This window comes from Oncorhynchus kisutch, linkage group LG17 (genome assembly GCF_002021735.2).
Source record: "Oncorhynchus kisutch isolate 150728-3 linkage group LG17, Okis_V2, whole genome shotgun sequence".
Lineage (NCBI taxonomy): Eukaryota > Metazoa > Chordata > Actinopteri > Salmoniformes > Salmonidae > Oncorhynchus > Oncorhynchus kisutch.
Window position 1 is genome coordinate 76,512,043 of NC_034190.2, and position 27,601 is coordinate 76,539,643.

General features: G+C 44.5%; 1 protein-coding gene across 4 annotated transcripts in view; it reads right to left on the reverse strand.

Moving 5' to 3' along the window:
• Positions 1-7,475: 7,475 nt before the first annotated feature.
• The window catches only part of LOC109908324 (rho GTPase-activating protein 4), a 39,778-nt gene continuing 19,652 nt past the window's right edge, over positions 7,476-27,601 (reverse strand). For all 4 annotated transcript variants that reach the window (XM_020506952.2, XM_020506954.1, XM_020506955.2 and 1 more), the window contains exons 5-21: positions 26,183-26,245; positions 24,369-24,473; positions 24,115-24,243; positions 20,533-20,754; positions 20,067-20,168; positions 19,728-19,961; positions 19,485-19,569; positions 18,601-18,628; positions 18,341-18,489; positions 18,063-18,140; positions 16,574-16,702; positions 16,383-16,488; positions 15,839-16,066; positions 15,724-15,764; positions 15,358-15,514; positions 8,871-8,919; positions 7,476-8,339 (exon numbers count right to left, since the gene is read on the reverse strand). In XM_020506952.2, coding sequence (XP_020362541.1) covers positions 8,187-8,339; positions 8,871-8,919; positions 15,358-15,514; positions 15,724-15,764; positions 15,839-16,066; positions 16,383-16,488; positions 16,574-16,702; positions 18,063-18,140; positions 18,341-18,489; positions 18,601-18,628; positions 19,485-19,569; positions 19,728-19,961; positions 20,067-20,168; positions 20,533-20,754; positions 24,115-24,243; positions 24,369-24,473; positions 26,183-26,245 — 2,058 coding nt within the window. In that variant the 3' untranslated portion in view covers positions 7,476-8,186. The remainder of the gene's footprint in view (positions 8,340-8,870; positions 8,920-15,357; positions 15,515-15,723; positions 15,765-15,838; positions 16,067-16,382; positions 16,489-16,573; positions 16,703-18,062; positions 18,141-18,340; positions 18,490-18,600; positions 18,629-19,484; positions 19,570-19,727; positions 19,962-20,066; positions 20,169-20,532; positions 20,755-24,114; positions 24,244-24,368; positions 24,474-26,182; positions 26,246-27,601) is intronic.

The following is a 27,601-nucleotide window of genomic DNA, read 5'->3' on the forward strand; positions in this document are numbered from 1 at the left end:
TTGAGATAATTTCCTTTTGAATTTCTGTGTGTGTGCACACACTGTGCGCACACATTTATTTAATAGAGTGAGTTATGTCTGCTCTTTACCAAATTAGCATATCCTCTGACTCTCTTCCCTGTTTCACACTTGGTAGTTTGGTGGATGGGACTTCTAGCTCTCTGTAACCTAGAGGGCAACCAGTGGGTCCATCTCCTCTATACCATGTTTCTTGTAGGATGACAACGTCAGTATTTCTGATTTCTTTGAAATCCAGGTTCCTTCTCTTTAGGCCGAAGGCAGAGGACTTCAGGCCTTGGATATTCACTCTCTCTTTCTCTCTCACTCTCTCTCAGTTACCGTTGAGTAGAAGTGGATATAATGAAAACCTAAAACTATCTCATAGCACTGAGAGAAGATACTTTGTGTTAATTGATGGAGGCAATAGCTATACCCTGACATATTGTAATGTAGCTTAGCCATGTGGCTCTGAAATGGCCTACTAACAGAGTGATTGGAGCCAGCTGTGGTGGGCAGAGGCCTGTTCAGACAGTCTGATTGATTACTATCACCTGGAGATACACACAGGAAGGGAAGGAACACATGCACACGCATGCACATGCATGCACACAAGCAGCCACGTGCACACACACACAAAGACACACACACACATTAACTTATGGCCTGAATAAAAGGGACATGACTTATAAGAACTTGGAGAGAGAAATAAATAGTGGGGGAGAGAGAAATTAGGAAATTGAGCCAGAGGCATCCACAAGAAAGCAAGAGTTATGGCAACTCACATTATCATGTTCATTTCCATATCTCACTGTTAGGGTCAACCTCTAAAACCTACCATTTTTCATAGTAGAAAGGAGTCCGTTTTCATACACAGGAGGACGGAAAAGACGGGATTGAGAGATATGAGGAGGAGAGAGGACTGAGGGAGATGGAGAGAGATAGAGATCAGTGGAGGCTGCTGAAGGGAGGACGGCTCATAATAATGGCTGGAACGGAGCGACTGGAATGGCATCCAACACATGGAAAACTATTGTGTTGTGGAAACCATGCGTTTGATGTATATGATACCGTTCCACCTATTCCGCTCCAGACATTACCACAAGCCCATCCTCCCCAACTAAGGTGCCACCAACATCCTGCGGAGAGAGAGATAGAGGATATAAAGTTGCCACAGGGGTGGGACAACGAAGGACATCTGGGCATCTGGTCAGACCAAGGAGATGAGTAATGTGAGAGAGCGACAGATAAGAGAGTAAGAGTATGAGAGAGAAAGAGAGAGAGAGATGGATGGCAGAGAGAGATAAAGAGAGTGATGAAGAGGAGGGAAAGAGTAAGGGCATCGGTTTGTGTTTAATAAAATGGCTGAAATGAAATCCACACTAACCTGTTTGATTTGGTTTCCAGGCAACTCCAGTGGCTATGCTGCAGGGGTTATGGGTCCAATCACTGATGGCCTATTGGATGATCACATAATAATATGGAGAGGTCGCAACCTTTCCATCAGGTGTATGTTCTCTTTTAAAGCTCTTTCTCTCCACAGATAATCCAGTATGTTATGTGATCAAGGCTCTTTCTCTCCACAGATCATCTAGTATATTATGTGATCAAGGCTCTTTCTCTCCACAGACCATCCAGTATGTTATGTGATCAACGCTCTTTCTGTTCCTCGATAATTATATGATCGAGGCTCTTTCTCTTCCTAGATCTTACAGTATGTTATGTGACCAAGCCTCTTTTCTTCCTAGATAATCCAGTATGTTAGGTGATCATAGCTCTTTCTCTTCCTAGATAATCCAGTATGTTATGCGATCAAAGCTCTTTCTCTTCCTAGATAATCCAGTACGTTATGTGATCGAGGCTCTTTCTCTTCTTAGATCATCCATTATGTTATGTGATCATCCAGTATATTATGTAATCGAGGCTCTTTCTCTTCCTAGATCAGCCGGTGTGTGATCCAGTTCCCACCCCATGAGTCTCATATTGGCTCCAGCTGACCCACAGGGAGAGAGGGTTAGGGGGAGAGAGTAACGGGGGACAGAGGGTTAGGGGGAGAGAGTAACGGGGGACAGAGGGTTAGGGGGAGAGTGATATGGGGCCCAGAGGGTTAGAGGGAGAGAGGTATGGGGAGAAAGGGTTAGGGGGAGAGAGATATGGGGAGAGAGGGTTAGGGGGAGAGAGATATGGGGGAGAGAGGGTTAGGGGGAGAGAGTAACGGGGGACAGAGGGTTAGGGGGAGAGCGATATGAGGCCCAGAGGGTTAGAGGGAGAGAGGTATGGGGAGAAAGGGTTAGGGGGAGAGAGATATGGGGAGAGAGGGTTAGGGGGAGAGAGTAACGGGGGACAGAGGGTTAGGGGGAGAGAGATATGGGGAGAGAGGGTTAGGGGGAGAGAGTAATGGGGGACAGAGGGTTAGGGGGAGAGAGATATGGGGAGAGAGGGTTAGGGGAGAGAGATATGGGGGAGAGAGGGTTAGGGGGAGAGAGATATGGGGAGAGAGGGTTAGGGGGAGAGAGATATGGGGCCCAGAGGGTTAGAGGGAGAGAGATATGGGGGAGAGAGGGTTAGGGGGAGAGAGATATGGGGGAGAGAGGGTTAGGGGGAGAGAGTAACGGGGGACAGAGGGTTAGGGGGAGAGAGATATGGGGAGAGAGGGTTAGGGGGAGAGAGTAACGGGGGAGAGAGGGTTAGGGGGAGAGAGATATGGGGAGAGAGGGTTAGGGGAGAGAGATATGGGGGAGAGAGGGTTAGGGGGAGACAGATATGGGGAGAGAGGGTTAGGGGGAGAGAGATATGGGGCCCAGAGGGTTAGAGGGAGAGAGATATGGGGGAGAGAGGGTTAGGGGAGAGAGATATGGGGGAGAGAGGGTTAGGGGGAGAGAGATATGGGGAGAGAGGGTTAGGGGGAGAGAGATATGGGGGAGAGAGGGTTAGGGGGAGAGAGATATGGGGGAGAGAGGGTTAGGGGGAGAGAGATATGGTGGAGAGAGGGTTAGGGGGAGAGAGATATGGGGCCCAGAGGGTTAGAGGGAGAGAGGTATGGGGAGAGAGGGTTAGGGGGAGAGAGTAATGGGGGACAGAGTGTTAAGGGGAGAGCGATATGGGGCTCAGAGGGAGAGAGGTATGGGGAGAGAGATATGGGGGAAAGATCAAGGTAATGGGGGGAGAGAGGTATAGGGGAGAGAGTAGGGACCGGGGAAAAGAGCTCAGCGCGGGGAGCACGGAACAGCATTAGGGAAGAGAACAAGTGAGGTATGGAGGAGAGGTGAAGGACGTGGATGAGGTATGGAGAGAGGTGGGGGGAGGTGAAGGGGGTATGGGAGAAAGGGGGAGGAGATGGAGGAGGTATGATGGAGAGGAGAAGGAGGTATGGGGGACCGGGGGAAAGAGCTCAACGAGGTATGGGGGAGATGGAGGGAGATGTGGTGGAGGTATGGAAGGGAGAAAGAGGGGGCCGGGGGAAAGAGCTTAGAGCAGGGAGCACGGACCAGCATTAGGGGAGATGATGTTAGAGGTATGGAGGAGAGAAAGATAGATGAGAGATGAAGGAGAGAGGGGGCCGGGGGAAAGAGCTTAGAGCAGGGAGCACGGAACAGCATTAGGGGAGATGATGAGAGAGGTATGGAGGAGAGAAAGATAGAGGAGAGATGAAGGAGAGAGGGGGCCGGGGTAAAGAGCTTAGAACAGGGAGCACGGACCAGCATTAGGGGAGATGATGAGAGAGGTATGGAGGAGAGAAAGATAGAGGAGAGATGAAGGAGAGAGGAGACAGGGGAAAGAGCTGGGGAAGCACAAGGCATTTATTAAGAGCTTGATGGAGAACATGAGGAACATGTTGGTGTGAACAGTCAGAGGTGGTGAGAGAGAGAGAGGGAATTGAGCACACATACGCACACTCATACATAAGCAAATTGAGTGTGGTAAAAGAGTGTTTGAGCAAATTGGCCTGGAGAGGGTGTACTCAGAAACATTGATTTTAAACAATACACAAACAAAAGAGAGAAAGAGATGTGTACACGCCAACTTCAGGGTCTCTGCGGACCAAACAACTGATGGAGACAGAGGGAGTCAAAGAGACAGAAAGCCAAAATAATCCGAAGCCAAAATACACTGGAGGGTAATTCCCAGCACTCTTCACACACCATACATCACTCATCAAGCTCCTTTGTCGCTCCACTCCCTTCGTACATTCAATTCTTAATGAAATCTCTTTATAAACACACTGTTTGATATTCAGTATATAAATTATAAATCACAGGGAACAACTCATCACTTTCCCACAGAATCTAAACAGCTGGGGAATTAACCAACAGTGACATTGTGATTATTAAATGGACAGCAGAGGTCAGTGGGTTTCTGTCCGTTCTGACCGTAGGGGAATAGAAAGACCAAAGGGTTTGATCAGTATCTCTGGCTCAGTACACACTCAGGTTGTACAACTGATGTAGCCTACAGCACATTTCACATAACCGTTGTGATTACAGCTGATGTTTTTGTGATACAACGAAGAGTTCTGCCTGTGCAAAAAAATCTGTAATCATTTTTGTGCAGAAACATTCTTAGTTGAATCACAACCGTTGTCAAATTTGTTGTGCATCAGTTGTACAATCTGAGCTATATTGGCTAGGGGTATCAGTCCTCTCGGACTGAGGAGATGAAGGAACCAGATGGGCAGAGTGACCGTGATGGTTTAGACAGTACCTGAGTGTAGGGGTCAGGGGTCACTATGATTTCATTTAGTTGAAATGCACATTGATCAATATTTCTGTTAATGTGCAAGATGTAGCAGCCTGAAAACTGTCATCTGTAATCCCTGATGCAGTGTGAAGTCTATTATTACTTGTTTCCCAATTCGACCCCTAGACCCTATCCCTTATCCTCCCGTTGACCTATGCCCTTGGGTCGACCCCTAGACCCTATCCTCCCGTTGACCTATGCCCTTGGGTCGACCCCTAGACCCTATCCCTTATCATCCCGTTGACCTATGCTCTTGGGTTGACCCCTAGACCCTACAGTACGTCCTATGCCCTTGGGTTGACCCCTAGACCCTACAGTACGTCCTATGCCCTTGGGTTGACCCCTAGACCCTACAGTACGTCCTATCCCTTGGGTTGACCCCTAGACCCTACAGTACGTCCTACACCTTTGGGTTGACCCCTAGACCCTACAGTACGTCCTACACCTTGGGTTGACCCCTAGACCCTACAGAAAGTCCTATCCCTTGGGTTGACCCCTAGACCCTACAGTAAGTCCTATCCCTTGGGTTGACCCCTAGACCCTATAGTACGTCCTATCCCTTGGGTTGACCCCAAGACCCTACAGTAAGTCCTATCCCTTGGGTTGACACCTAGACCCTACAGTACGTCCTATCCAAATCAAATCAAATCAAATTTATTTATATAGCCCTTCGTACATCAGCTGATATCTCAAAGTGCTGTACAGAAACCCAGCCTAAAACCCCAAACAGCAAGCAATGCAGGTGTAGAAGCACGGTGGCTAGGAAAAACTCCCTAGAAAGGCCAATACCTAGGAAGAAACCTAGAGAGGAACCAGGCTATGTGGGGTGGCCAGTCCTCTTCTGGCTGTGCCGGGTGGAGATTATAACAGAACATGGTCAAGATGTTCAATGTTCATAAATGACCAGCATGGTCGAATAATAATAAGGCAGAACAGTTGAAACTAGAGCAGCAGCACAGTCAGGTGGAAGTTGAAACTGGAGCAGCAGCATGGCCAGGTAGACTGGGGACAGCAAGGAGTCATCATGTCAGGTAGTCCTGGGGCATGGTCCTAGGGCTCAGGTCAGTTGAAACTGGAACAGCAGCATGGCCAGGTGGACTGGGGACAGCAAGGAGTCATCATGTCAGGTAGTCCTGGGGCATGGTCCTAGGGCTCAGGTCCTCCGAGAGAGAGAAAGAAAGAGAGGAGAGAATTAGAGAACGCACACTTAGATTCACACAGGACACCGAATAGGACAGGAGAAGTACTCCAGATATAACAAACTGACCCCAGCCCCCCGACACATAAACTACTGCAGCATAAATACTGGAGGCTGAGACAGGAGGGGTCAGGAGACACTGTGGCCCCCTTTGGTTGACCCCTAGACCCTACAGTACATCCTATCCCTTTGGTTGACCCCTAGACCCTACAGTACGTCCTATCCCTTTGGTTGACCCCTAGACCCTACAGTACGTCCTATCCCTTGGGTTGACCCCTAGACCCTACAGTAAGTCCTATCCCTTGGGTTGACCCCTAGACCCTACAGTAAGTCCTATCCCTTGGGTTGACCCCTAGACCCTACAGTACGTCCTATGCCTATTTCTATTATTTCTATTTTTCTCTCAGCATTGTTGGGAAGGATCCGTAAGCAAACATTTCACTGTTAGTCTACACCCATTTTTAACGATGAATGTGACGAACACAATTTGATTGATTTGATCTGAGAGGACATGACAAATCTAGACAAATCCATATTGTCATGTTGATACCTATCACATCCTCTCAGATCTCCACAAGGGCATAGGGGATTGTGGTTGATTTGAGACAGAGCAACATTTATCAATGCCTCGTCTTCTTCTGTGTGTGTATGCACATGTGTACATGTATTTTTGTGTGTGCATGTGCGTGCTTGTCTTTGTGTGTGTATCCTGAACGATTAGCGAACTAGAACATAATGTTCTAAAAATGTGGTTTACCCCATGCATTGTCTTGACGAAAACTTCCTTTTCATACTTTTTCTGCACCTCAAAGTGTTTCAAGCCTGTTTCGTTTCCTAGGCCCAAACAGCTAATTACAGTGCAACAGTCACAGTGATTACACTATGTAATTTTCCTGGTCAAAGAGTTAATAATGGGATGCACATGTTGTTGGAGCAGTGTACTAAAGACATTTCAAGAACGGGAGAGACTAAATGGACTTTTCTGACCAGAAATCCCATTGCCAGCCTGACCAGCCCAAATCTAAAAACCCAATCTTCCCTAACGTTAACCAAAACCCTTTCCATAACCTCATTTTAACCAACTCAGAAATTAAAATATCAGTTTGCACATCAGCCAAGACCCTTTGTTGATCTCATTAGAACATACATTATCCAAGAATATGACACGCGTACAACATCCTGTGTTGATGCTGCCATCTAGTGAGACAATGTCTAACTGCAACAGGCTTCTCCTTGTCCTGTAACATGTAAAACACATACCTACAGTAACATATGACATTTTGAACAAATTCTAAATAAAAGTTTCATTAAACAATGGTCAGATCCTTAAAACTATATAAAGTATAAAAGTAATAGAACTCTCGAAACGGTTTATCCCTGAGAGAATTAAACTAATCCGAGTTAGAATTCAGTTTATTGTTATCAGTTTCTTAGAGACTCAATCACAGACAGGACATCTCACTGGCACAGGTGGAATGGGCTTTTCATCTGTTAATAAAGAATTTGCGTTTGGATGTGACCATAAATATAGACAGACGCATGGTTTTAGAAATTTCAACATTTATGGCAAGCATTTTTCTTGGAGCATATAGTTTATCCTTGCACACATTTTTGACAAGTATATGATGTACATCACTGATTCTATAAAAATAACAGTAGTATTGTTTATCCATCCACATGCATGAGAATACAGCAGTGCACATTCCAAGTTATTGTGGGTAAAATAACTTATGATAAATCTACTCATTCTCAACAGTTTTCCTAAAGTGTGCCCTTGTACACACCAGCTAATGCTTCCAACAATCCAACGCTTTTAAATTCATGGGTGGGCATGTGGAGAATAGAGGCACAGCTGTTGAGTGAAAAATCAGTGGGGGTTAGGGTTGTGTTGTATCAAACACACTAACAAAAGGCTTCACAGTACGATTCAAACCTTGTCTGTCTGTGACTGTCTATTCACAGGCTCCACAATGGAGGCTGCTGTCTGAGCAGCACAGCAGACACGTACAGTACAGTGAACTGACTTTGGTTAATTTAATCCAGCCATCTGTAATCACACTTAGGCTGCTGTCACAACCTGTCATCACACACCTACAATCATTCAATCAGCCCAAGTCACTCTCCATCGCCCCCCTCTGTGTGTCTTCTCGTCCAAGTCTCGTCTCACCCCCGTTCATTTCCTCATTAATCTATTCATTCCTCCATCCATCTATTCTGGTCCCCTCTCACTTTCTGTCAGTCCAATTGGCCTGATCTAAACAGGCTTTTCCCTTCTCCACCCAATCCCTCCTTTCTTCTGCTGTGGTGGAGGGTGGGAAGAGGTGACCGAGGAGGTGGAGGAGTGAGGAGGGAGGGATTTTCGAGAGAGAAGCTCCTTGAAGACAGAGTTCATCTGGCGGCAGACCTCCTATGAAATGAATAAAGGCAGGAGGGGGACAAAGATGAAGGGAAGAGAAGAGGGAGAAGGGGACAACGATGAAGAGAAGAGGGAGAAGGGGACAACGATGAAGAGAAGAGGGAGAAGGGGACAACGATGAAGAGAAGAGGGAGAAGGGGACAACGATGAAGAGAAGAGGGAGAAGGGGACAACGATGAAGAGAAGAGGGAGAAGGGGACAACGATGAAGAGAAGAGGGAGAAGGGGACAACGATGAAGAGAAGAGGGAGAAGGGGACAACGATGAAGAGAAGAGGGAGAAGGGGACAACGATGAAGAGAAGAGGGAGAAGGGGACAATGATGAAGAGAAGAGGGAGAAGGGGACAATGATGAAGAGAAGAGGAGAGACGTTTTTCTTGAGTGGACTCCCTCTAGAGTGGCAGCTTACATCTTATTAGTGTACGCTTAGTGAGTTCAATAGTGAGAACAGTAATTGCTACATCTGCTGCTGGTAAATTAGAGAAATTGTTTAAATATGAGTTTAATGAAAAACATGTCAGACCTCGTCAACCTGAACTGTTATATCTTCACTGGACGACAGGTCCTGGGCTCTGTGAAAAACAGATTTCAGGTCAAACACATTGGTTTATTTAGATCACTACAATTTATGACAATGAAAGCTAAAAAACTACTAGCATAACAAGTCAATATACCCTGTGAATAGCAGAGTAGATGTTACTAAGTCACAGTTCCAGTATGGGGTAAAGACTTGGTGGTACACGGTACTTCAGTAATAGGTGAAATGTGTCCTAATTACACTAACATGTATTGTAGTTTACTGGAATAACTCATGGTGAAACTGTAATAACTCATGGTGAAACTGTAATAACTCATGGTTAAACTGTAATAACACGCAACTGGTGGTAATTTCAGGCTGTAATTACAGAGGTGAAACAAATGCTTGTAACCATGCTTGTTAGAAATGGGCAAGTTCTCCACTAAATGCACCAATTTTGTGTTTTGTTTCTTCTCATCCGATCCAGTAACAACTGTCACGCGATTGTAATCTCTCCTGGATAGAACTAATCTGGGTGTCCAAGATTAGAAATGTTGGAGGCTCAATAGGCTCTACCTACCTGTGAATGCACACTCTTCAAAATGACTGTGTATGTTGCCTATTATGACAACCTGAACCTCCTTACTATCCAAGTGGGAGGATAAACCCACTAGAACACTGAAATTACTAGGTGTTAAAATGAATGAATGAAGTGTACAGTGAGGGGTACTCAAATGAAGTGTATAGTGAGGGGTACTCAAATGAAGTGTACAGTGAGGGGTACTCAAATGAAGTGTATAGTGAGGGGTACTCAAATGAAGTGTATAGTGAGGGGTACTCAAATGAAGTGTATAGTGAGGGGTACTCAAATGAAGTGTATAGTGAGGGGTATCAAATGAAGTGTATAGTGAGGGGTACTCAAATGAAGTGTACAGTGAGGGGTACTCAAATGAAGTGTACAGTGAGGGGTACTCAAATGAAGTGTATAGTGAGGGGTACTCAAATGAAGTGTACAGTGAGGGGTACTCAAATGAAGTGTACAGTGAGGGGTACTCAAATGAAGTGTACAGTGAGGGGTACTCAAATGAAGTGTATAGTGAGGGGTACTCAAATGAAGTGTATAGTGAGGGGTACTCAAATGAAGTGTACAGTGAGGGGTACTCAAATGAAGTGTATAGTGAGGGGTACTCAAATGAAGTGTATAGTGAGGGGTACTCAAATGAAGTGTACAGTGAGGGGTACTCAAATGAAGTGTATAGTGAGGGGTACTCAAATGAAGTGTATAGTGAGGGGTACTCAAATGAAGTGTACAGTGAGGGGTACTCAAATGAAGTGTATAGTGAGGGGTACTCAAATGAAGTGTATAGTGAGGGGTACTCAAATGAAGTGTATAGTGAGGGGTACTCAAATGAAGTGTACAGTGAGGGGTACTCAAATTAAGTGTATAGTGAGGGGTACTCAAATGAAGTGTATAGTGAGGGGTACTCAAATGAAGTGTACAGTGAGGGGTACTCAAATGAAGTGTATAGTGAGGGGTACTCAAATGAAGTGTATAGTGAGGGGTACTCAAATGAAGTGTATAGTGAGGGGTACTCAAATGAAGTGTACAGTGAGGGGTACTCAAATGAAGTGTACAGTGAGGGGTACTCAAATGAAGTGTACAGTGAGGGGTACTCAAATGAAGTGTACAGTGAGGGGTACTTACTTGTAATGAATGTGTACCTACATAGTACGTTACCATATACTTACTTTCTACTCATTACCAACTGACAACAAAAGATGGGCTTCTACTTTAGTTAACTTTATGCCTTACATTTCTTACAAAATAAGGACTTTTATTGTTGGATTAATAATTAGATTAAATTAGAGTAAATAAAGATATGGGCCTACTCAATAAATCTAATTTTATTGGTCTCGTACACATACTTTGCAGATGTTATTTTGGGTGTAGTGAAATGCTCCTAGCTCCAACAGTGCAGTAACACATAACAACACATGCAAATCCAAAAATGTTAAAGATATGAAGAAATATAGAAATATTACAAAGAGTAATGTCAGGAATATAAATATGTACTGCATATGATGGTGTGTATAGACATTATGGACAGTGTATGAATAGAAACAGGTGTGTACATTCGAGTTGCAGCTGGTTCTACAAAAAAAACTGCGAAAACTCAGAAACATATTAAATCCATGTTTTGTACCACACAAGTAGGTTCCTCCCCATCTTAGCTGCCGCACATCAAGGATTTCCCAGCGTCTTTGTAGGAACTAGTCATTTCTATGCAACGCGGCCACATGTAGAAGTCACACGGTGCAACCAAACCAAAGAGCTGAACACATGCAAAAATCCTATCTCACTCGATACAAAACATGGATTTATCTTTCTGAATGTATATTTTTTTGTAGAACCACCTGCAACTGGAAACAGATATTTATTTCAAAGAAAACTTAGTACACAGAATCAAGAATGAAGATAGTATCACCAAGAACAGGTTAGTTGAAAAAAAACAATGGTGGTGGTTTGTATGGGATTTCCCTGTAAGGCCCAGTAATGGACACCAACATATTTGGGTTACAGAGCATTCGGGAAGTATTTAGACATCTTGACTTTTTCCACAATTTGTTACAATACAGCCTTATTCTAAAATGGATTAAATCGTCCCCCCCTCATCATTCTACAAACAATACCCCATAATGACAGAGCAAAAATGTCAACTTTTGCAGTGATTTCAGCCTCGGGTCTTCTTGGGTAGGACGCTACAAGCTTGGCACACTTGTATTTGGGGAGTTTCTCCCATTGTTCTCTGCAGATCCTCTCAAGGTCTTTGCTAGTTGGATGGGGAGCATCGCTACACAGCTATTTTCATGTGTCTCCAGAGATGTTCAACAGGGTTCGAGTCCTGGCTCTGGCTGGGCCACTCAAGGACATTCAGAGACTTGTCCCGAAGCCACTCCTGCATTGTCTTGGATGTGTGCTTAGGGTCGTTGTCCTGTTGGAAGGTGAACCTTCGCCCCAGTCTGAGGGTCCTGAGCGCTTGGAGCAGGTTTTCATCAAGGATCTCTCTGTACTTTGCTCCGTTTATCTTTCCCTCAGTACTGAGTAGTCTCCCAGTCCCTGCCGCTGAAAATCATCCCCACAGCATGATGCTGCCACAACCATGCTTCACCGTAGTGATGGTGCCAGGTTTCCTCCAGACGTGACACTTGGCATTCAAGCCAAAGAGTTCAACCCTGGTTTCATCAGACCGGAGAATCTTGTTTTTCATGGTCAGAGTCCTTTAGGTGCCTTTTGGCAAACTCCAAGCAGGCTGTCATGTGCCTTTTATTGAGGAGTGGCTTCCGTCTGGCCACTCTACCATAAAGGCCTGATTGGTGGAGTGCTGCAGAGATGGTTGTCCTTCTGGAAGGTTCTCCAATCTCAACAGAGGAACTCTGGAGCTCTGTCAGAGTGACCATCAGGTTCTTAGTGAACTCCCTGACCTGATCAATGCTGCAGAAATGTTTGGGTACCCTTCCCCAGATCTGTGCCTGGACACAATCCGGTCTCGGAGCTCTATTGACAATTCCTTTGACCTCATGGCTTGGTTTTAGCTCTGACATGCACTGTCAACTGTGGAACCTGATATAGACAGGTGTGTGCTTTTCCAAATCATGTCCAATCAATTGAATTTACCACCAGTGGACTCCAATCAAGTTGTAGAAACATCTCAAGGATGATCAATGGAAACAGGATGCACCGGAGCTCAATATCAAGTCTCAAAGCAAAGGGCCTGAATACTTATGTAAATAAGGTATCCATTTTTAATAAATTAACAAACATTTCTAAAAACCTGTTTTTGCTTTGTCATTATGGGGTATTGTGTGTAGATTGAGGGGGGGAAATAATTATTCAATCAATTTAAAATAAAGCTGTAAAGTAACAACATTTGGAAAAAGTCAACGGGTCTGAATACTTTGCGAATGCATTGTACATCACATTAGTTGGCCTACAATCTGTTGCTAGTAGAGAGGAAGAATGTATGACAATTTAGCAAAGACACTGTACAATTAGCCTGCTAGCTAGCTATCATCACAGACCATCTCCCAATATCTCTGCTGTCATCAGTAACCTGTTTCTATCAATTAGGGTTTAGGCTATAGGTAGGCATGTTGTGTTATCCAGCTATCATTATACTAATAATGGTGTTTGCTAAGACTAATAAGCTAGATAGTGTTTACATTGAAAAGAAGCTACTAATAATGGTGAATGCTAACACTAATAAGCTAGCTAGCTAACGTAAACTCACCCCATTCCGTACAAATGTGCGCAACCGCAACATTCAAACGAGGCTACAAAGAAAACTAATGGGACTGTAGCGACTGTGTTGACTTGAAAATCGGGGGTGTGAACTAGGTTTCTATTCAAGCGTTGATTGACATGGTAATGGCTCTATAGTATTGGAGAAAAGTTGAAAAAAACGGACCCTCCGTTACATAGTGACGTGTCGTAACGTACAGCACGCATAAAGCAACTATTTCTGTCTTACAATCTCTCCACCAGGTGTAGCACTCATCCTTTAAAAACAAGACATGGACAGTGACGGGGGTAAGGGGGGATACCTAGTCATTTTTTGCATCATCATTGCATGCGATCATCATTCTCAAAGCCGCTGTTTACTTCTAAGATCACTTTAGCACCGCCCTAAAAACCCGATTCAAATTCGACACAAACCTTCCAATAGGTCTGTAATGACACATTATATAAACTCTTTATAGTGTTTTATTTACATTTTAGAGGCGATAAGGTGATACGTTGGACAGATCGAGTGAAAAAAAGCAATTTTCCCACACGACATCTCTCCTTCTCACTATCACGCATTAGTTTCGCTTCCCCACCCGCCATTTTTAAAAAGACCTGACGGGCTCATTGTCTTCTTGAATTATGCAGAAACGGGCAGTGTTAGGTCATGTAATTGATTCTGTTGGAAAGGGGAGAAATGGTGCTTTACAATGGTATTGACATTACAGTTGATCTGGAAGTATTACGTTTTTGGGGTGCTAAAATAAGGGCAATTGTACGGACCAAGGCGATGTACGAGTTTACGTTAGTGTTTACATTGAAAATAAGCTACTAATAGGTGTGTTGACACAAGTAGCTAATGTTAATATCCTGGGTGTGTCTCACGTAATACCCTTTCTTTGGGTTCTGTACGGATACCCTGAGAACAAGGTTCAGGGAAGATAAGACCATTGAGCTCAGCTAGCTAGATAAAGTTATCTGTCAAGGCATGGAAAGTCTATTCCGTATGTTAACAAAGTTAGCTAGCTAGCCTATTTATTTAACGAGGTTAAGTTGAGAACAAATTCTTATTTTCAATGACAGCCTAGGAACAGTGAGTTAACTGCCTTGTCAAGGGGCAGAACAACAGATATTTTACCTTGTCAGCTCAGGGATTCAATCTTGCAACCTTTCAGTTACTAGTCCAATGCTCTAACCACTAGGCTCCCTGCCGCCCGAGTTGGTAGGCCTACCAAAAATGGCAGCTAATGTTTGCCAGCTAGCTAGCCAACAATAGGCTAGCTAGTTAACTACCTATACTAAATTGTCCAGCACAATTTCTGTATGCAAAAAAGCAAAACAAATGGTATTGAAAACCTACCTTATCTCTCCTCTGTGTACGTTTTTGTCTCCTCCATAACACTTTGTTTCTTTTGCGGTAATCATCTTATGCACATAACCTTCTACTTGATCTGGGTTCTTTGCACACTGTCAGTATGAGTTTGAGGTCGTTATTTCGAGCACGTTGTGGAGATCTTGATGTGATGCCTTAATTTCTAGAATAAATAAATAAGGTGCTCCAATGCATCCCATCCAAAAGTGAGAAAATTCTTCAACCGTAAAAAAAAACCTTGCTAGGTTACATGATGAAATAAGAGGTTGACCATTTTAAGTGAATTTATAAACCATTATTCAACCAAGAACGCTCACAATTTGGCAAGCACTGACTGACCATCTCACAATTTTAGCCGTAATTTATTTATTCATGTGTTAAAGATGTTTGATTGACGCTTAACAAAGTAATTCACCCATTGTCAAGCCCGGGCGTCCTTAGCTACGGTTGCTATCCAGGTCAAATGCACCGTTAAATGTTATAACAATTTAAACACATTTTGGATGTAAACCCCTTATTTTTGTCATGACACTGATAAGCTTCCATGCATTTCAAACAAAAGCTGGACCTGGGCATCAGACTCCAGAGCCCTTTACAGCAAAATGGTTTGTTTTCAATTGGCTACCACTTCTAACATGGTTAGCGCAGGCTGAAAAATGGTGCGTTGGGATGCTATCGGAAACGAGCATGGTAACAAGAATTACCACCAGTTGCATGTTGTTAGTACAGGGTACTATGAATTATTACGATAAATTACAATACTTGTTACAGTGTAATTACTTATTTAATAAGGACCATTTAAAATGAAGTGTTACCGAAGTATCTTTGATGGTACTTACTCTTTGCTTATGTATCCGGGGGAGAGGGGCCATCCCTGTGGGGTTATGGGGGACTGTAAGGTGAACTTTCCTCCAGGGGTCACAGTGCCCCCTACTGGGGACTGTCTTGAACTGCAGCTGCTGTTGGCTCGAGATCGCTCCTCCTTTGACTCGGACTCTGGATCAAGAGTTATTACATTTATTTGACTGAGACAATGCACATCAATCAACATTTCTGTAAATGTGTCAGATTTAGCCAGCTGGATAGTTTCTATCCATAGTTGAAAAATGTTTCTCATAAAGCATAGATGGGACAAACAATATCTCAAGAGTCAAATGATTGATTCTCAAAACACACAACGATGAAGATAACAGGGTCCCTTTTACCTTCTTTACTGTGGTGTTCTGAATCCCCTCCTCCCTCCTCACTGCAAAATAAACACAGACCATCACCATCATGTGTGTGTGTCTAAATCGCTGTCCATCTGGTGTTGTCTCTCACCAGTCGTCTTGCTGCAGCGTCATGCATTTCTCATAAATTGGTCCCTGTAGCTCGGCCAGGCTTGGGAAGATGCTCTCGTGCTGCAAGATGATGCTCTTCACCAGGGAGTTGATCTGAGGCTGCAAGGTAACGACATCATCATCCTGCGCCCCTCGTAGCAGACTGGGGCCGAAGCACACAGCCAGGTTATAGGGCTGCATCATGTTCTCATCGCTGTACTGAGACACACTGGGGGGGGAATAAAAACAAAATAATCAGAGCTGAAATTTGACAGTTTACTGCTGGACTCAGACACGGCCTGGTCAAAAGTAGTGCACTATAAATCGGGAACAGGGTGCTATTTGGGACGCAACCTAACTTTGTTTTAGGAAAGAAAACATCTGTTTCTCTCTGAGGTTCCTTGACTTCCTCTTCTCTGAACAGACAGCTTTCTGGTAAGTTTATGGTTAGTTCCCCTTGACAATGACATGGACAAAGCACTTGACTTGGACATACAGTGCAGTATATGTGCCCCAAACCAAAGTGTTTGAGCAGAGATACTCACTGATGGAGGAATGCAAAGAGGTATCTCATGACGGTGCTGACAGGTGGTGGATAGGAGGAGATGACTGATTTGAGTTTAGCTGCTCTCTCCGTCTCGTTGTCAATCTCTGGAAGGGTACAACAAAGAAAGAGATGAACAGGAAAAGCATATGAAAACCTACACAATATACACATACACATGCACAGACTTACGTGCGTACTCCAGGAGCTGAGCGATGCTGTCTTGAGGAAAGAGAGGGTTTTCCAGGGTTCTAAAGTAGAGTTTCAATACTCCTGCTACCGAGTCCAAGTCACACCTGCTGTCTGCCACAGGGTCCTCTCCTACAGGGAACGCCCAGGGCACACTGCCCACCATTATTAATGATCAACACTACAACACAGGACTATGGCTTCACTAGATAGATACCAGACCTGGGTTCAAATAGTACTTGATTTGTTTTCTTTCAAATACTTTGTGTGTTCAATTGAGCCTGCCTGGGTTTGCATTTTTGGGGCTATAACATTGGTTCCATTGTGAAGGCCAGCTAAATCAAAACAAAGTTTATTCATCCCATACACAGGATACAGCAGGTATGAACGGTGCAGAGGAACGCTTACTTGCAAGTTCTCCTCAACAGTTCAGTATTAATATCAATAATAATCAAACGTCAAATCAAAAATATAAGTTTAAAAAAAGAATGCTTAGTAATAACTGGTTGTGGTAGAATATGTACACAATACAATATAATAAAGTATTTGAAAAAGAAGAGCAACTTGTTGAACCCAGGTCTGCACTAGATGAAGCTAGAGCAGCAGACAGGAGACAGCAGACAGGAGACAGCTGACAGGAGACAGCTGACAGGAGACAGGGACAGCAGACCGCAGACAGGGACAGCAGGCAGGGACAGCAGGCAGGAGACAGGGACAGCAGGCAGGAGACAGGGACAGCAGGCAGGAGACAGGGACAGCAGACAGGGACAGCAGGCAGGAGACAGGGACAGCAGGCAGGAGACAGGGACAGCAGGCAGGAGACAGGGACAGCAGGCAGGAGACAGGGACAGCAGACAGGGACAGCAGGCAGGAGACAGGGACAGCAGACCAGGACAGCAGTCTGGACAGCACACCGGGACAGCAGACCGGAGACAGTGACAGAAGACAAAAACAGGAGACAGGGACAATAGGCAGGAGACAGTGACAGAAGACAAAAACAGGAGACAGGGACAGCAGGCAGGGACAGCAGGCAGCAAACAGAGACAGGGACAACAGGCAGGAGACAGGGACAATGGGCAGGAGACAGTGACAGAAGACAAAAGCAGGAGACAGGGACAGCAGGCAGGGACAGCAGGCAGCAAACAGAGACGGGGACAACAGGCAGGAGACAGGGACAATAGGCAGGAGACAGTGACAGAAGACAAAAACAGGAGACAGGGACAGCAGGCAGGGACAGCAGGCAGCAAACAGAGACAGGGACAACAGGCAGGAGACAGGGACAGAAGACAGGGACAGTAGACCAGAGACAGTGACAGAAGACAGCAGACATGGGACAGCAGAACGGAGACAGCAGATAGCAGAACAGAGACAGCAGACCGGAGATAAAAAGAGGTGACAGGGACAGCAGACAGGAAACAGCAGACAGGAAACAGGGCGAGCAGACAGGGAGAGCAGACAGGGAGAGCAGACAGGAGACAGCAGACAGGCCTACCTCGCTCAAAGGCATCTCTCAGACTGTTGACCTTCCCCTGAGACCCTGGTACTCTGAAGATACCCTCATGGTGGAGACCTACAGTATGGGATGGATTGACATGAAGACATTGACAAATACACAGTACATTTGTGGTTTGTAATGTACACTACAGTGCAACAGCAGAGTGTCTTGTTCCAGGTGCATGTTCTGGCCGGAACATGTTCCACACAGTATCAGAATGGATATGTATCAAGCTAAGATAAGGTATGTTCTGCTGGGCTGTTTCAATGCCTTACCGTTAAGGTTGATGAAGCGAATGCAGCTTTCCACCACTACAGGTATCTCCTGTCCTGATGCCTGTATGAAGGAGAGCATGTCTCCGGTGAAGAGTTTGTGGGTGTACTGGACACTGGGTTGACTCTTACTCCTCACACGCAATAACTTCCTGGAGGGGGTGGAGACACCTCTAGTCAGATGAGTGTAGCACAGTGCACTAAACTGTTATGTCACTCTTATGAGGCAGTTATAAAGGCCTTACAGAAGAATGTAACTCTACCTGGTCTGATGACCATTGGTTGGTTCAGCTAGGAAGGGAAGAAGAAGCAATGATTAAGATAATAACAGCTATATTTTAGAAAATAAATGGCCACAATGACACTTGGGTTGTAATCGAGCCTGCCTCTTTGTGAACGAGTGGAATCATGAACAGTGGTTTGTTCGTTATGTTCGCCTGCCTCTTTGTGAACGAGTGGAATCATGAACAGTGGTTTGTTCGCTATGTTCGCCTGCCTCTTTGTGAACGAGTGGAATCATGAACAGTGGTTTGTTCGTTATGTTCGCCTGCCTCTTTGTGAACGAGTGGAATCATGAACAGTGGTTTGTTCGCTATGTTCGCCTGCCTCTTTGTGAACGAGTGGAATCATGAACAGTGGTTTGTTCGCTATGTTCGCCTGCCTCTTTGTGAACGAGTGGAATCATGAACAGTGGTTTGTTCGTTATGTTCGCCTGCCTCTTTGTGAACGAGTGGAATCATGAACAGTGGTTTGTTCGTTATGTTCGCCGGCCTCCCCTGGATTTGCCTTTTTAGCAGCACATTCACCCCCCTCTCAAACGGCTATCTCCGCCCTCTCGGTGAACAGGATGAGGGCCTGAGACGTGACACGAACTAGCCCAGCTCTGAGTCGGCTTTGGACTCAACTAGTCTACTAGACACGCTGCTGACAGTGTGTTTGCAAAAGGCAATTTTTAAAACATCCCACGACGCCTGCCGTGTCTACAGACATCCCCCAAACAAACAAAGAAACGACTCGGAGAATGACTGCACAGCTACCCCCTTCCAGACCTTACTAAAACTCCAAGCCTGGGTACTGCCCTGATGGGGCTAGGGTTAGGGTTAGGGTTGAACAGTTGTGTTTATTACAGAAGTAGTTAGTGCTGTACCTTTCTCAACCGCCACTTTAAGCAGATCATGTTTCGCCTGTAGTTTAGATACCAGAGAGCTTTTACAGAGATACTCCTTCACGTTCTGAGGGAAGATATAAAACACAACTCTTCATGATGATGAAAATGTTCATCATCATCTACTTGTATTTCATTCTCATCATTAATACCATCATCACCACTATTATAGTGAACTACTGTTGACCTGTCCCTTATGTGTAGGTCAGTGTAATAATGACTCACAGCACAGTAGAGTGTCTCAGTCTCCTGCAGGTTGGCTCTGCGTCTGGCCAGACTGGGTCTGCTACTGCTGCTGGCCAGGCTTTCATTGCTTCCTCCCTGACCTTGGCTCTGAGACGGGAACTGGAGATGGACCTGGGAGCCCTGGGTCTGGTTGCTGGAGGGTGGAGGATCCAGGTCATCATCACTGATACCTTCTAGCAGGGCAGAGCGGGCCGTCTGGAGCTTCTTACCTGCCTGGGAGGATGGAGTGTCAACTTAATCCAATCAATTTTGTTCCAATATGACTGATGATGAAAAAAGGCTTTATAAATGTGATTGATTGATTGGACTGGACTGTACCTCCTCTGTTTCCTGAGTGAACCCGGTGAGCTTTGACTGCAGCTGTTGGAACCTGGTCTCCATCTCACACCTAATCTCCTGTTCTGCACTCACCTCACACACCTAACAGGGGCAGGGACAGACAGAGGGACAGGCACAGAGACAGACAGAGGGACAGAGGCACAGGGACAGACAGAGGGACAGACACAGGGACAGACAGAGGGACAGACACAGGGACAGGCACAGGGACAGGCACAGGGACAGACAGAGGGACAGGCACAGGGACAGACACAGGGACAGACACAGGGACAGACAGAGGGACAGAGGCACAGGGACAGATGAGAATCAGGTGATATCGGACAGGTGGAAGCAAAGACACAGTACATCCAGGTACACAACCCACACATTCTTAAACATAGTTGCAGAAAATAAAAGCACACAGACACTCCCTACCCCACATGACAACACTCCACCCCACCCAGTCTACCTGGTCTCCATCGCGTGGCTGGTAGTGGAAGCGGAGGGGTAGACAGAAGGTGTTGGTGTGAGTCTGTAGCAGGTAGTCTCTGTCCTGAATCTGGTCCAGTCCAGACACAGCAGTGTGGAGCTGCTGCAGCCCTCCACTCAGGTTCTGCTGGGCCCGGGAGCGGCTGGACAGGTAGGAGCGTAGCACACGGGACAGAGAAAGGTGGTAGCCAATGTCTGAACACTGAGGGAGAGATGGAACTGTTGCATGTGTTGTACTGTATTGATTCTGTTCCAACCATGTTATGTGAACACTGTAAAGGGGTTGTACTGTATTGATTCTGTTCCAACCATGTTATGTGAACACTGTAAAGGGGTTGTACTGTATTGATTCTGTTCCAACCATGTTATGTGAACACTGTAAAGGGGTTGTACTGTATTGATTCTGTTCCAACCATGTTATGTGAACACTGTAAAGGGGTTGTACTGTATTGATTCTGTTCCAACCATGTTATGTGAACACTGTAAAGGGGTTGTACTGTATTGATTCTGTTCCAACCATGTTATGTGAACACTGTAAAGGGGTTGCCGGCGACAGGTAGCCTGGCGGTTAAGAGCGTTGGGCCAGTAACCGAAAGGTTGCTGGTTTGAATCCCCGAGCAGTCTAGGTGAAACATTTGTCAATGTGCCCTTGAGAAAGGCACTTGACCCTAATTACTCCTGTAAGTTGCTCTGGATCAGACCATCTGCTAAATGACTATGTCAAATGTAATGTTGCCATGAATTCGACAGTAATTTACAGGCAGCTGTGGCAAGTAAAAGGCTGTATTTCATATTACGGTAGACCTCCTGTAATATAAATACAGTATCAAAGCAAGTACTGTCTAATAATCACACAGTACAATACTGTAAAATGTACTGTATTATACTGTGAAAAAGTAAATGCTACCAGAATCGGAATGAATCGGTCCCAGCTGAGAGACTGAAAAACAGCTTCTATCTCAAGGCCATCAGACTGTTAAACAGCCATCACTAGCACATCAGAGGCTGCTGCCTGTAGACATAGATTAGGAATCACTGGCCACTTTAAGAAATGGAACACTAGTCACTTTAATAATGTTTACATATCTGGCATTAGTCATCTCATATGTATATACTGTATTCTATACTACTGTATCTTAGTCCGTTCTGCTCTGACATTGCTCCTTCATATATGTATATAGTATTAATTCATACCTACTTAGATGTGTGTGTATTGGGTATATGTTGTGTAATTGTTAGATATGACTTATTACTGCACTGTCGGAGCTAGAAGCACAAGCATTTCGCTACACCTGCAATAACATCTGCTAATCACACGTATGTGACCAATAAAATTTGATTTGGATGAATGAATAACATTTATTTGGGGGGAGGGGTTTGTATTTCACAGTATTTTACTGTAATTACAAGGGATTGGTGCAAGCAGGTTGGCTGCTAGGTGACATGTTAACACATTACAGCATATTAATGAATATTTGGAGTTTTATATCACTTTCACTTCTAGAGGGCTTAACAAAGGCTTCAGCACAGGCAGCAACAACAGGGCAAAACAGACCAGAAGAACATGGTAAAATGCTCAACCATTAGGTTTAAGACTTGTTGCCATTCCAATCTGCCCCCTATACATTTTAAATTGACGAGGCTCTATAACCACATAGGACTTAAATTGGTACTGCATTCTGACTCAGGGAGTCAGAATTGGCACGACAAAGATACAGTAAGTAAGGTGCTGCATTCTGACTCAGGGAGTCAGAATTGGCACGACAAAGATACAGTAAGTAAGGTGCTGCATTCTGACTCAGGGAGTCAGAATTGGCATGAAAAGATATAGTAAGTACGGTACTGCATTCTGTGGGGTGGAATTACAGTACCATTCTAAATACAGAAATTCTTTCACCGACCACAACCTTTTCCCACAATGCACCAAAATGTACAGTATGCTGCAGTAAAATGTGACTGTATTTTACTATTGATAATACTCCAAATGACTGTATAATTGACAGTTTTCCGTTGCAGTGTATAGTTGTGAGTTCCATGTAATTAAATGTTTGGCTTTAGTTTTAAGTGTCTTCCTTATTCTACCAATGTTAAGTTCAGTTACACAGGTTAAGACAATAGACAATTTACACAGGGTAGTACTCTTGTCAGGGACGTGACCAAGAATCCAATGGTCCCTCTAACAGAGCTCCAAAGTTCCTCTGTGAGATGGGAGAACCTTCCAGAAGGACAACCATCTCTGCAGCACTCCACCAATCAGGCCTTTATGGTAAAGGGGCCAGATGGAAGTCACTCCTCAGTAAAAGGCACATGACAGCCCGTTGGAGTTTGCCAAAAGGCACCTAAAGACTCTTGACCATGAGAAACAAGATTCTCTGGTCGGATGAAACCAAGTTTGAACACTTTTGGGCAGCGTAGCCTAGTGGTTAGAGTGTTGGACTAGTAACCAGAAGGTTGCAAGTTCAAACCCCCGAGCTGACAAGGTACAAATCTGTCGTTCTGCCCCTGAACAGGCAGTTTACCCACTGTTCCTAGGCCGTCATTGAAAATAAGAATTTGTTCTTAACTGACTTGCCTAGTTATATAAAGGTAAAAAATAATAATAATTTAAAAAATGCCAAGCGTCCCGTCTTGAAGAAACCGGGCACCATCCCTACGGTGAAGCATGGTGGTGGCTGCATCATGCAGTGGGGATCTTTTTCGGTGAAAGGGACTAGGAGACTAGTCAGGATCGATGGAAAGATGAACAGAGCAAAGTACAGAGAGTTCCTTGAGCTCTGCTCCAGAGCGCTCAGGACCTCAGACTGGGGCGAAGATTCACCTTCCAACAGGACAACGACCATAAGCACAAAGCAAAGACAATGCAGGATTGGCTTCAGGACAAGCCTCTAAATGCCCTTGAGTGGCCCAGCCAGAGCCCGGACTTGAACCTGATCGAACATCTCTGGAGAGACCTGAAAATAGCTGTGCAGCGACACTCCCCATCCAACCTACCAGAGCTTGAGAGGATCTGCAGAGAAGAATGGGAGAAACTCTCCAAATACAGGTGTGCCAAGCTTGTAGTGTCATACCCAAGAAGACAAGGCTGTAATTGCTGCCAAACGTTCTTCAAATGTGACATTTAAGTTTTTTAATTCATTTTTGGAAAATTTCTAAAAACATGTTTCTGCTTTGTCATCATGTATTGTATGTAGATTGATGAGGAAAACCCCCAATATAATACGTTTTGAAAAAGGCTAACATAACAAAATGTGGAAAAAGGTCAAATGGTCTGAATACTTTCCACATTTACTGTGTATATAAAGTGTAATAATGGGATGCAAACTTAAAATGTAGTACAACTACATTTCAACTTTATATCTGACATGTACAGGTGTGTTCATTTCTAAAGCCCATAACCATGTGTGTGAGGTGTATACTTTTGCTTAACAAACACTATGTGACCATGATTTAGCCCACTGCAGTGAAAGGTTATTAAGACAATAGACAATGGTGACTGTGTTAGACACTTCCAAAGACAGAGACACAGTTGACACACAGTCAGTGGCTGTGAAGCAGCACTTACGTCCATGAGTGAGGAGAGGTCTTGGAGATAGTACTTGTTCATGGAAGCATTGGCAGCAGCCAGATTGAGAAGGTAGTCATTACGAGCCTTAGTGCACTTCAGCTGGATCTCCTGCACTTTACACTGTCTCTGTAAACACATAGGAATGAGGTAGGACACATACAGTAAACACATACACACTTATATCCATACTTGAACTCATTTAGACTAGAAAAAGGGATGCAGGGAGTGTTTTTCAGAGAAGAAGAGTTTACTTTCTCAATCTTTTTAGAAGCTCCTTGCTTCTGTTTCTCTGCTTCCTTCAGCTTTCCCTCTGCAGACTCATACTCTGAGTGGTACTGATAGTAGGTCCGCCACGCCTTTAGACAAACACACACACACACAAAGAGAGAGAGCATCCATCAACACGCCACATCACGCAAATACCAAGACGACTATTTTACATACCACCATATCCTTTTACACTGCTCAAAAAAATAAAGGGAACACTAAAATAACACATCCTAGATCTGAATGAATGAAATATTCTTATTAAATACTTTTTTCTTTACATAGTTGAATGTGCTGACAACAAAATCACACAAAAATTATCAATGGAAATCAAATGTATCAACCCATGGAGGTCTGGATTTGGAGTCATACTCAAAAGTAAAGTGGAAAACCACACTACAGGCTGATCCAACTTTGATGTAATGTCCTTAAAACAAGTCCAAATGAGGCTCAGTAGTGTGTGTGGCCTCCACGTGCCTGTATGACCTCCCCACATGCCTGGGCATGCTCCTGATAAGGTGGTGGATGGTCTCCTGAGGGATCTCCTCCCAGACCTGGACTAAAGCATCCGCCAACTCCTGGACAGTCCGTGGTGCAACGTGGCGTTGATGAATGGAGCGAGACATGATGTCCCAGATGTGCTCAATTGGATTCAGGTATGGGGAACGGGCGGGCCAGTCCATAGCATCAATGCGTTCCTCTTGCAGGAACTGCTGACATACTCCAGCCACATGAGGTCTAGCATTGTCTTGCATTAGGCGGAACCCAGGGCCAACCGCACCAGCATATGGTCTCACAAGGGGTCTGAGGATCTCATCTCGGTACCTAATGGCAGTCAGGCTACCTCTGGCGAGCACATGGAGGGCTGTGCGGCCCCCCAAAGAAATACCACCCCACACCATGACTGACCCACCGCCAAACCGGTCATGCTGGAGGAGTTTTCCCGGCGTCTCCAGACTCTGTCACGTCTGTCACATGTGCTCAGTGTGAACCTGCTTTCATCTGTGAAGAGCACAGGGCACCAGGGGCGAATTTTCCAATCTTGGTGTTCTCTGGCAAATGCCAAACGTCCTGCACGGTGTTGGGCTGTAAGCACAACCCCCACCTGTGGACGTCGGTGGACCCTCACACCACCCTCATGGAGTCTGTTTCTGACCGTTTGAGCAGACACATGCACATTTGTGGCCTACTGGAGGTCATTTTGCAGGGCTCTGGCAGTGCTCCTCCTGCTCCTCCTTGCACAAAGGCGGAGATAGTGGTCCTGCTGCTGGGTTATTGCCCTCCTACGGCTTCCTCCACGTCTCCTGATGTACTGGCCTGTCTCCTGGTAGCGCCTCCATGCTCTGGACACTACGCTGACAGATACAGCAAACCTTCTTGCCACAGCTCGCATTGATGTTCCATCCTGGATGAGCTGCACTACCTGAGCCACTTGTGTGGGTTGTAGACTCCGTCTCATGCTACCACTAGAGTGAAAGCACCGCCAGCATTCAAAAGTGACCAAAACATCAGCCAGGAAGCGTAGGAACTGATAAGTGGTCTGTGGTAACCACCTGCAGAATTTCCACCTGTTGTCTATTCCATTTGCACAACAGCATGTGAAATGTATTGTCAATCAGTGTTGCTTCCTAAGTGGACAGTTTGATTTCACAGAAGTGTGACTGACTTGGAGTTACGTTGTGTTGTTTAAGTGTTCCCTTCATTTTTTTGAGCAGTGTATTTTTATTTTTAAATATGCCATATTTAGTTTTCTAGCATGGTGTCTGTTTCCTGAACTTGTCAAACATGTCGGACTTACCGTCTGTAGCTCTGTGGTGACCTTCAACAGCCCATCCTGTAACTGGCTACAGACATCTTTAGTCTGGAAATATAGAGACCAACCAATAAGTTAGATAGATATAATAGAGACAGAGATAGAACAGCGAGAACAGATATAGAATAGAGATAGATACAGAATAGAGACAGGGACAGAATAGAGACAAATATATAATAGAGACAGAGATAGAATAGATAGAAATAGAATAGACAATAGAGACAGAGATATAATAGAGACAGAATAAAGAGAAACAGAAGAGACAGAGATAGAAAAAATAGAGACAGAGTTGAAACAATAGATATAGAATAGAGACAGAGAGAATAGAGACAAATAGAAAAGCGACATAAATAGAATAGAGACAGAAGAGATACAGAATAGAGACAGAGATAGAATAAAGACCGAGATAGAATAGAGACAATACATATAGAATAGAGACAATACATATAGAATAAAGACAAATATATAATAGAGACAGATATAGAATACAGGCAGATACAGAATAGACAAGAGACAGAGATATAATCTAGACAAAACAGACAGAATAAAGACAGCGAATCGAGACCATAAATATAGAACAGAGACAGAGATAGAATAGAGACCGAGACAGAATAGAGACATATATATATAATATAATAGAGACATAGACTAGAGACAGATATAGAAGACATTAGAGACCGATATAATAGAGACAATAGATATAGAATAGAGAAAGAGAGAATAGAGACAGAGATCGAATAGAGACATAGAATGGAGACATATAGAAGAGACAGACAGATAGATATAGAATAGAGACAGAATTGAGAAAGTGATAGAACAGAGATCAAACAGAGACATAAGAGACAGAATAGAGGCAATAGATATAGAATAGAGACAGTAGAGACAGTTATAGAATATAGACTAGAGGTCGACCGATTAATCGGAATGGACGATTAATTAGGGCCGATTTCAACGGCCTAGGAACGGTGGGTTGACTGCCTTGTTCAGGGGCAGAATGACAGGTTTGACAGCTCGGGGATCTAATCTTGCAACTTACAGTTAACGAGTCCAACGCAATAATGACCTGCCTCTCTCTCGTTGCACTCCACAAGGAGACTGCCTGTTACTCGAATGCAGTAAGCCAAGGTAAGTTGCTAGCTAGCATTAAACTTATCTTATAAAAAACAACCAATCATAATCACTAGTTAACTACACATGGTTGATGATATTACTAGATATTATCTAGCGTGTCCTGAGTTGCATATAATCTAACTGAGCATTCAAGTATCTAAGTATCTGACTGAGCGGTGGTAGGCAGAAGCAGGCGCGTAAACATTCATTCAAACAGCACTTTCGTGCGTTTTGACAGCAGCTCTTCGTTGTGCGTCAAGCATTGCGCTGTTTATGACTTCAAGCTTATCAACT